The sequence below is a fragment of the Callorhinus ursinus genome, unplaced genomic scaffold (genome assembly GCF_003265705.2).
Source record: "Callorhinus ursinus isolate GAN/ISIS: 27379988/994484 unplaced genomic scaffold, GSC_fseal_2.0 scaffold52, whole genome shotgun sequence".
NCBI lineage: Eukaryota > Metazoa > Chordata > Mammalia > Carnivora > Otariidae > Callorhinus > Callorhinus ursinus.
In genome coordinates this window covers 9,625,186-9,635,654 of record NW_027397114.1, presented here as the reverse complement: position 1 = coordinate 9,635,654, position 10,469 = coordinate 9,625,186, and the positions used below count along the sequence as shown (strand labels likewise).

Sequence of the window (10,469 nt, the reverse complement as noted above, 5' to 3'; positions counted from 1 at the left end):
TACTGTATGTGGAAAACCCAAAAGACTCCACCCCAAAACTGCTAGAACTCATACAGGAATTCAGTAAAGTAGCAGGATATATAATCAACGCACAGAAATCAGTGGCATTCCTATACACCAACAACAAGACAGAAGAGAGACAATTCAAGGAGTCTATCCCATTTACAATTGCACCCAAAACCATTAGATACCTAGGAATCAATCTAACCAAAGAGGCAAAGGATCTGTACTCAGAAAACTATAAAATACTCAGGAAAGAAATTGAAGAAGACACAAAGAAATGGAAAAACGTTCCACACTCATGGATTGGGAGAATCAACATTGTGAAGATGTCAATGCTACCTAGAGCAATCTACACATTCAATGCAATTCCCATCAAAATACCATCCACTTTTTTCAAAGAAATGGAACAAATAATCTTAAAATTTGTATGGAACCAGAAGAGACCCAGAATAGCCAGAGGAATACTGAAAAAGAAAAGCAAAGCTGGCGGCATCACAATTCCGGACTTCCAGCTCTATTACAAAGCTGTCATCATCAAGACAGTTTGGTACTGGCACAAAAACAGACACATAGATCAATGGAACAGAATCGAGAGCCCAGAAATGGACCTTCAACTCTATGGTCAACTTATTTTTGACAAAGCAGGAAAGAATGTCCAATGGCAAAAAGACAGTCTCTTCGACAAATGGTGTTGGGAAAATTGGACAGCCACATGCAGAAGAATGAAACTGGACCATTTCCTTACACCACACACAAAAATAGACTCCAAATGGTTGAAAGACCTAAACGTGAGACAGGAGTCCATCAAAATCCTAAAGGAGAACACAGGTAGCAACCTTTTCGACCTTAGCCACAGCAACTTCTTCCTAGAAACTTCGCCAAAGGCACGGGAAGCCCGGGCAAAAATGAACTATTGGGATTTCATCAAGATAAAAAGCTTTTGCACAGCAAAAGAAACAGTCCACAAAACCAAAAGACAATCGACAGAATGGGAGAAAATATTTGCAAATGACATATCAGATAAAGGGCTAGTATCCAAAATCTATAAAGAACTTATCAAACTCAACACCCAAAGAACAAATAATCCAATCAAGAAATGGGCAGAAGACATGAACAGACATTTCTCCAAAGAAGACATCCAAATGACCAACAGGCACATGAAAAAGTGCTCAACATCGCTCGGCATCAGGGAAATCCAAATCAAAACCTCAATGAGATACCACCTCACACCCGTCAGAATGGCTAAAATTAACAAGTCAGGGAACAACAGATGTTGGCGGGGATGTGGAGAAAGGGGAACCCTCCTACACTGTTGGTGGGAATGCAAGCTGGTGCAACCACTCTGGAAAACAGTATGGAGGTTCCTCAAACAGTTGAAATTAGAGCTACCGTTCGATCCAGCAATTGCACTACTGGGTATTTACCCCAAAGATACAAATGTAGGGACCCGAAGGGGTACGCGTACCCCAATGTTTATAGCAGCAATGTCCACAATAGCCAAACTGCGGAAAGAGCCAAGATGCCCATCGACAGATGAATGGATAAAGAAGAGGTGGTATATATACACAATGGAATATTATGCAGCCATCAAAAGGAATGAGATCTTGCCATTTGCAACGATGTGGATGGAACTGGAGGGTGTTATGCTGAGTGAAATAAGTCAATCAGAGAAAGACATGTATCACATGACCTCACTGATATGAGGAATTCTTAATCTCAGGAAACAAACTGAGTGTTACTGGAGTGGTAGGGGGTGGGAGGGATGGGGTGGCTGGGTGATAGACATTGGGGAGGGTATGTGCTATGGTGAGCGCTGTGAATTGTGCAAGACTGTTGAATCACAGATCTGTACTTCTGAAACAAATAACGCAACATATTTTAAGAAAAAAGAAAAAGAAGAAGATAACAGGAGAGGAAGAAAAGGGGAGTATGTCAGAGGGGGAGACAAACCATGAGAGATGATGGACTCTGAAAAACAAACTGAGGGTTCTAGAGGGGAGGGGGGAGGGGGATGCGTTATCCTGGTGATGGGTATTGAGGAGGGCACGTTCTGCATGGAGCACTGGGTGTTATGAACAAACAATGAATCATGGAACACTGCACCAAAAACTAATGATGTAATATATGGTGATTAACATAACAATAAAAAAATTAAAAAAAAAGAAACAATTAAGAATTAAATGTGTTATTGCAGATCTAGAGAATACTCTTCTGGTCAGAAGACACTTGAAAGAATCTAAACATATTCATGCTTATTTACTGTGTGTTTAAAGTTACTACTCCATAGCATTTCTGTTCACTAATATTTCTATTCTTGAGCTATTATAAAGCATTTTTTAATAGGAAGCAAAGCATTTTAATAATTAATTGATCCTGGAAAACAGCATGGATAAAATAAAATGAATTGATGTAGGAGGGAGAGACAGAAGTTTTATACCCTGCTTTTCTGGCTGTGTGCTGTGTGAATAAAGCAAGTCACTAACCTCTCCAAAGTGCAGCCAGTCCTGGACTCAGTAGTATTCTAACATCAACTGATGCCAAGAGGAAATTTAAAGCAGTCTGTACTACAACATCACTGTTCCAGCTTAAAACTGTGAGGATGGATGGAAGTATATTTGCCTCTTTTCCTTGATTCATCCCTCCTATCAGTACTACAATGATTTGCACACTAGAGCAAGATATGAGACAGACAGATTGAATCTTGCTTTCTGCCCAAACCTTTAGTGCTCTGTGCATAATATATGATGATTTAGTAAACATTTACTACTTATAAAAACAATGATGTCAGTTTCTTTTTTTTTAATGATGTCAGTTTCTATAACTACAATCAAATGTTTGGACAAGGTGATTTATTAATTTTTTGATCTCTGATATTTGATGATTCCTTCAACCACTTTTCAACTTCATACCTATAGTCATGGTTATCATATGACATGAACATCTTTCTTGACAGTAGCATGAATCACATTCTAATGTAATTCTATCGCTGCACAAACCAATACTTCATAAAAAGCTAACTATGTGCTTCTATTCAAGATTGGAAGGAAAGAATAAACCTACCACAAGTAGCAATAATATGCTCTTTTGGTTACCACTTTTTTTCCCCCCATGTAACCCTACACATTCTTCTTTTTTTTTTAATTTTTTATTGTTATGTTAATCACCATATATTACATCATTTGTTTTGGTGTAGTGTTCCATGATTCATTGTTTGTTCATAACACCCAGTGCTCCATGCAGAATGTGCCCTCTTTAATACCCATCACCAGGCTAACCCATCCCCCCACCCCCCTCCCCTCTAGAACCCTCAGTTTGTTTTTCAGAGTCCATCATCTCTCCTGGTTCGTCTCCCCCTCTGACTTACTCCCCTTCATTCTTCCCCTCCTGCTATCTTCTTCTTTTTCTTTTTTCTTAACATATGTTGCATTATTTGTTTCAGAAGTACAGATCTGTCATTCAACAGTCTTGCACAATTCACAGCGCTCACCATAGCACATACCCTCCCCAATGTCTATCACCCAGCCATCCCATCCCTCCCACCCCCGACCACTCCAGCAACCCTCAGTTTGTTCCTGAGATTCACATTCTTCTTTTGACAACACATTCTTTCTTTTGACAACCACCAAAATTGTTTCAAATTTATTTCACTGAAATTTATATACAGCTTTCTGGCTGTGTACTCTGTAAATGGAGCAAATCACTTACCTCTCCAAATTATAGCCATTCCTAGATTCAACAGTATTCTAACATCGACTGATAATGAGGGGAAATCAAAAGTGGTCCATACAACATCAATCCCTTTACGCTTACACCTTAAGTATAAGGTATATTTAATCTCTTTGCTCTTATACCTATTGAATGATATTTGATCATTCATTTCCTACACTGCCTTATATACATTGTAATCCAGGAAAAAGTATCTCCTAACTCCTGCTTTTTCTTTTATTGATTCCCCTTCATAAATTCAATTGTCATGCTCTTTGGTCTAGTATCATTTCACAGGACACATGGTGTAGTTACATAAAATGATAAACTGAAAATAAATCTCACCTTTAAGAAATACTGTCTAGATAACTCACATAGCAGTGATTTTTATCTTTCATAGAAAAATATAAATTACACTTAAAATTTTGTGTGATATTTTCCTAATTACTGACTACAAATTTTAGTCTTTCTTTTAAATTCATGCTAATAAAATATCCACAGTAAATTGGGATGGAACAGTTTATGTTCAACAGGTCTTCCTGAGTGATATTTTCTCAAGTCAATGTGTGAAGTTCAGGAGAGATCATGGAAATTGGAGAGATTCAATTTCTGGAAATATCTATGAATTTCTATGAATGTGAAGTTTATCAGAGTTTCTATCTGGCTGATTGTAATCAAAAGAATATAAACACAGTCTTACATAAAATACAGTCAATTGTTAGTAATTTTTTTCTGGAGACTTGAGTTTGGTGAATATGACCCTAAAATCACATCATCTTATGAGTGAGAGTCACTTTGTCAGGTGATGTGATCGTAAATGCAGAATGGAAGCTGAGACTTGAGGAGAAATTACAGCATTATTTGGAAATGAAACAACAGCTATTTCTACCAAGGACAAAAACATTCAGTGAGTATTAGCTGAGCAATAAGGAAAAACCAATCTGGGGATGCATTTAAAATAATTCGATATTTGAACAATCAAAGGACTCTGGGAAAGCTTGTTTAAAGAGTAACAAGATAAAAATGCTGCCCATCACAAACACAGGAACCAGCCAAGACCTATAAAAGGCCCAAGTGGAACAAGCAGCTCTAACTCAGAAAGTCCACCAAGCAACCCAACTCTCAACCCAGCTCCTGACCATGGCCTGCTGCTCCACTAGCTTCTGTGGATTTCCCACCTGCTCCACCAGTGGGAACTGTGGCTCCAGCTGCTGCCAGCCCAGCTGTTGCCAGACCAGCTGCTGCCAGCCAACCTGCTGCCAGCCTAGCTGCTGCCAGCCCAGCTGCCAGACCAGCTGCTGCCAGCCAACCTGCTGCCAGCCCAGCTGCGGTGGGACCAGCTGTGGCACTGGTGGTGGCCAGGAGGGTGGCTGCGGAGCTGTGAGCTGCCGAGTCAGGTGGTGCCGCCCTGACTGCCGTGTGGAGGACACCTGCCTGCCCCCCTGCTGTGTGGTGAGCTGTACGCCCCCAACCTGCTGCCAGCTGCACCATGCCCAGGCCCCCTGCTGCCGCCCATCCTACTGTGGACAATCTTGCTGCCGCCCAGCCTGCTGCTGCTACTGCTGCCAGCCCACCTGTTGTCAGCCCACCTGCTGAAAGCCTTCTAAAGGAATCCTGAGAAACTGGCACGAGCCATTGTAGAGTCACAACAAACTTCTGAACCCATACTCCAGCTTGCAAACTCTTGTCACATGGCTACATAATTTTCCTAAAATGTGAATTTATAATTGAAGACCAAAAATATTTCATAAACCTGGATATGAATAGAAGTCCTACAAGGTTAAGAGGAATATGTAAAACTGTACTATAAATATCATCTGAAATAGTTCAACAGCTCATTGGATTTGGGATTTAATAAAATTTTTATTCTTCAGTGATGAAGTCATTGTTGGAGCTTTTATTTGGAATTTGTTATTGCTATCGGGGTACTTGGATTTTTCAAAATCTCAATAACTGTGATATGGCAGTATGGTTTTTCTTTATTTTTGTCCTTTTATAAAGGTCTTTAAAAGATGGTTTCCCTTTGTTTTACCATTAAATGGTCCAATATTCTGCAGCCAAAATCTATGATTAGAAGAATCTATCAGTATTTAGAAATTATTTCCCAAGGTCCTCACACGTGCAAACTGATGGGCTAGGTGTTCCAGAAGATCGATTGTACAAAAAAGGAATTTTTATGTCATTTAGTTTTTTTTTGATGTAGTGTTCCATGATTCATTGTTTGCGCATAACACCCAGTGCTCCATGCAGAATGTGCCCTCTTTAATACTCATCACCAGGCTAACCCATCCCCCCACCCCCCTCCCCTCTAGAACCCTCAGTTTGTTTTTCAGAGTCCATCGTCTCTCATGGTTTGTCTCCCCCTCCGACTTACTCCCCTTCATTCTTCCCCTCCTGCTATCTTCTTCTTCTTTCTTTTCCCTTAACATATATTGCATTATTTGTTTCAGAAGTACAGATCTGTGATTCAACAGTCTTGCACAATTCACAGCGCTCACCGTAGCACATACCCTCCCCAATGTCTATCACCCAGCCACCCCATCCCTCCCATCCCCCTGTCATTTAGCTTCTTGAGGTGTTACCAAATCCATTCACTTCATTCATATAGGATTCTGTGTACAATTCTTTCAATTATCGAGGGTATAAAAGGGTAATACATAGTTGGAAAGACAGTAAACACAAGATTTCAAAGTACTAGCATAAGATGTAAAGGCATCCCGAGTTCTTGTTCCCACTTTGTAACTAAGAATCCATGGATTCTTGAGCAAGGCCCTTTGCCTCCCTGGGCACCAGTTTAGAAAGCTTGGAAAATAAGAGAACTGACGTTCATTGCTTACAACATCCCTCCCAGGCATAGGATGGATTATTTCCTAAACAAGTGATGCACTAACAATTAGAGTCTTAGATGCCCAACAGGGAAAAAGTATTTAATGGTCAAATAATGTTGCATGTGTTTTCACCATCTTGAAGGTTTATAAAGCACATTAGAAGGATTGCTTAGCCGGGTGATGGGTATTAAGGAGGGCATGTACCGCATGGAGCACTGGGTATTATACGAAAACAATGGAACGTGGTATCACCACATCAAAAATTAATGATGTATTGTATGGTGACTAACATAACATAATAAAATTTAAAAAAATAAAAAATAAATTTAAAAAAGCACATTAGAATATTAAAGAAAGTTCTATAACTATTACTCCCACACTGATTTAGTCAGAGAATCTTCCATTTATTTATTATTGACTAACATCCTGTAACACTAGTATTCCTCAAAATATACTTTGGAAAATGATGAAAAGGAATTTCAACTAATGTTTCTATAACATCTATATAGTTGTTTCATGTATTGTTAAGTAGAAAATAAATATTCATTACAGGAATGGATTTAAACAAGCATGATACTGACATTCACTATGCCTATTCTTACACACAATGAGTCTAAAACATGTTCAACACTCTATGTCCCTCATATACCACTCTCTTATCTTCCAACAGATTAGGAAGACTTAGGTTGGATGCACCTTTGACTTAGAAGGCTTCAGCTTGGAGGCACCAAAAGAGCCAGGTTGACATTCAGAAAGAAGATCTTATTACTTGATTTAGAATAAAAAGTTGGGGATATTCAACTGGTTGGTATATCAACCACGTCTTATCACTCAGGAACCTAAGTAAGGCAGAGGCAACTGAATTAGAGAACTATTTAAAATGGATTTTTAAGGAATTGAGAGACACCCCAACATTTACAGTAAAAAACCCAGAACCTTGATCTCTTAAAGAAAAATAACTCAAATATTAGTATGTATAAACAGAAGGCAAACATGCAATAATAAGAGACAAACACATCCTTTCTTCTTATGGTACTATTTGGTCTGGGCCCCGTCGCTTAAATGAAGTAATGAAAACCAAAGAGAATACACATAGTAATAAAATAGTTTTAAATGTAAAGTTACTGGCATTCTTTTCTCAAAGAAGACCACAGATGGGGATATCCAGCATTTAAACAGGACAGAAAATCTACCATCACAAATGATTAAAACTTCTTACTCTATTTGTATTAGAACCAATCAAGAAGAATTGGATTTAAGTGGTAGGAGGAAATAATTTTATTTTCTTGACTTATTTAGGGAAGATAAGGGAATATTCAGATTAATCTGTGGCAGAAAAATAGAATTCTCATATTTTAAATGTCATATCTTATGTGATGGTTTAATCTTGTATCAACTTGACTTGTTTAAGGGATCCCTAAATAGCTGCTAAAACATTATTCCTGGGTGTGTCTGTGAAGGTGAAGGAATTAGCATGTGAATCTGTAGAATGAGTAAAAAACATTGCCTTCACCAATGTGAGTGGGCATCATCGAATCCATTGAGCCCCAGATAGAACAAAAAGGCAGAAAAGGTGAACTGTTCTATGGCTCAAGCTGGGACATTCATCTTCTCCTGCCCTCAGACTTCAGTGCTCCTGGTGGGACTTCTTAGGCTCCATATTTGTGTGAGCCAATCCCTCACAATAAATCTCTTTCTACCTATTTATATATATCTTACTGGTTCTGTTTCTCTGGAGAACTCTGGCTAACACACCTAATAATTCTCTGAGAGCAACTAAAGACCAGAAACATGAAAACTGAGTTAAGTTTTGCACCAAGGGAGATGCTGTAAACAGTGCAACATGAGAAAAGCCAGAAATGGAGAACTAACAGACAACACTACTATCTCCAGGGCCCTTATCAGGAGGTATTTCAACTCCTCAAACATATGAACTTTTTTGCAAGGGGAGATAAATGTTTTTATTATTTACCATTTATCAAAATCAAATATTCTACTGAATTAAATATGAATTAAATAGCTCCTGAGATTGTAACGGTGATAAATCTACATATTCCAAACATCCACAGTAAAAATAAATTAGCTAATCAAAGAATCTGTGATATCAGATTTGCTTAAGGAGAGGAAGCAAAAAATTCACATACCTTTTAACTCACATTTGACATGGGATTTGAAAATGTCTTAATTCTGATTTGGGAAGAGTTATGATCTTAACTCAAAGCTGTCATTTCTGGAGAAGCAGAACTAATACCTGGTATTCTGGTTCAAACTCTGTATTTTAACTTCCATTTCCCTATAATAGAATCCATACTCAACGAAGGCCAGGTCACCTTTCATTGTACCTACACAAAAGCTTCATCTTCATCCTCATCAGTTGTTTCATTCAAATTATATTAACTTTCAGCGAGTTGGACTAGTTTCTAATATGTACAGTAAACTGCATACAGCAGATCTAACACACCATAATGTGTCACATGCTCCAGTGTTAATACACTGGGTATGATTTTTATGCAGTTAAGGACATTTAAATCTAGAAGACATCCTAATATCAAAGTTTAGATTAAGTCACAAGTCAAATGGATTAACCTTTTTAGCACCTGAGATTTTCTTGAGGTGTGATTATGGAGTTAAAAAAAAATTTCCAGAGAAGTCCTAATAGTGTTATTACTCACCCAAAGCTCTGCCTTTCTTCCCTTGACTCTAAAAAAGTTTGAAAGTGGACAAATTTTTACATCTTTCTTTTACCCTTTGATTTTCTCTAGAACAATTGTTCACATGGAAAACAGAGTACTGACTGTAGTGGTTGAAAGAGTTTACGCTGGAGTCAGATGATGTGGGTTCAAATTTCAGATTCACCACTTGCTGCTGTGAACCTGGGCAAGAGATGTAAATCTGTTTGAGGCTTGGTTTCATGGAAGTAGCTCTAGGCATGGCTCATAGGACTGCAGTAAAAATTAAATGAACCGATACATGCAAAGTAGTCAGAACCATTTAAGCACCTAAGTGCTCCAGAAATTGTGATCAGTAACAACCCATCCACATTTCTCAGTCCCCCAAAAAAGCATCCCTTTCCGGCCAGCTGGATCACTTTGCTTCATAGTCAAATTGAAGATGAAAAAGATAAAGGAGCAGTGGTTGACATTGGAGCCATGTTGCTGGGAATTAAACTGTCATGTGAGACCCAAGGGCCCGATTATCAGGGTCAACACTGAGTAATACTGACACTCCTTAAAGGTGAGGCATCAATTATTTGTAGGGCGATGACCAAATTTTAACAAATATGGGGGATTATGGGTTATGTACCAAATGAACGCCAATGACTACTTAACTGTGGTAAAGAATCTTAATTGAAGACCAAATAAAATGAACTTACAAAGGCTTTCAGAGGTTGAACAAATAACTCAGGAATAGGGCAATTATTATTCAGAGACAGATTATTTATACACAAACAAGGAAGAGATTTTGAGAATTATGTAAATCCTAGCTAGTCAAGGCTTATAAAAGGCCCAATGTGGAAGTCACCACCAAAACTCAAAAACTTCTCTTAACAACCCAACTCTCAACCCAGCTCCTGACCATGGCCTGCTGCTCCACTAGCTTCTGCGGATTTCCCACCTGCTCCACCAGTGGGAACTGTGGCTCCAGCTGTTGCCAGCCCAGTTGTTGCCAGCCCAGCTGTTGCCAGACCAGCTGCTGCCAGCCCAGCTGCGGTGGGACCAGCTGTGGCACTGGTGGTGGCCAGGAGGGTGGCTGCGGAGCTGTGAGCTGCCGAGTCAGGTGGTGCCGCCCTGACTGCCGCGTGGAGGACACCTGCCTGCCCCCCTGCTGTGTGGTGAGCTGCACGCCCCCAACCTGCTGCCAGCTGCACCATGCCCAGGCCCCCTGCTGCCGCCCATCCTACTGTGGGCAATCTTGCTGCCGCCCAGCCTGCTG

The 10,469-nt window shown here is 39.5% G+C and overlaps 1 protein-coding gene across 1 annotated transcript; it reads left to right on the top strand.

Annotated features, from left to right (window-relative positions):
- Positions 1 to 4,848: 4,848 nt before the first annotated feature.
- LOC112814075 (keratin-associated protein 9-3-like) lies at positions 4,849 to 5,304 on the top strand. The gene has a single exon (XM_025859400.2). The coding sequence runs from the start codon at positions 4,849 to 4,851 to the stop codon at positions 5,302 to 5,304; it is 456 nt and encodes a 151-aa protein (XP_025715185.1).
- Positions 5,305 to 10,469: the final 5,165 nt, after the last annotated feature.

What these genes read in the sequence shown, in the direction of transcription:
- LOC112814075 (XM_025859400.2), top strand. Translation starts at nt 4,849, where the DNA reads ATGGCCTGCTGCTCCACTAGCTTCTGTGGATTTCCCACCTGCTCCACC.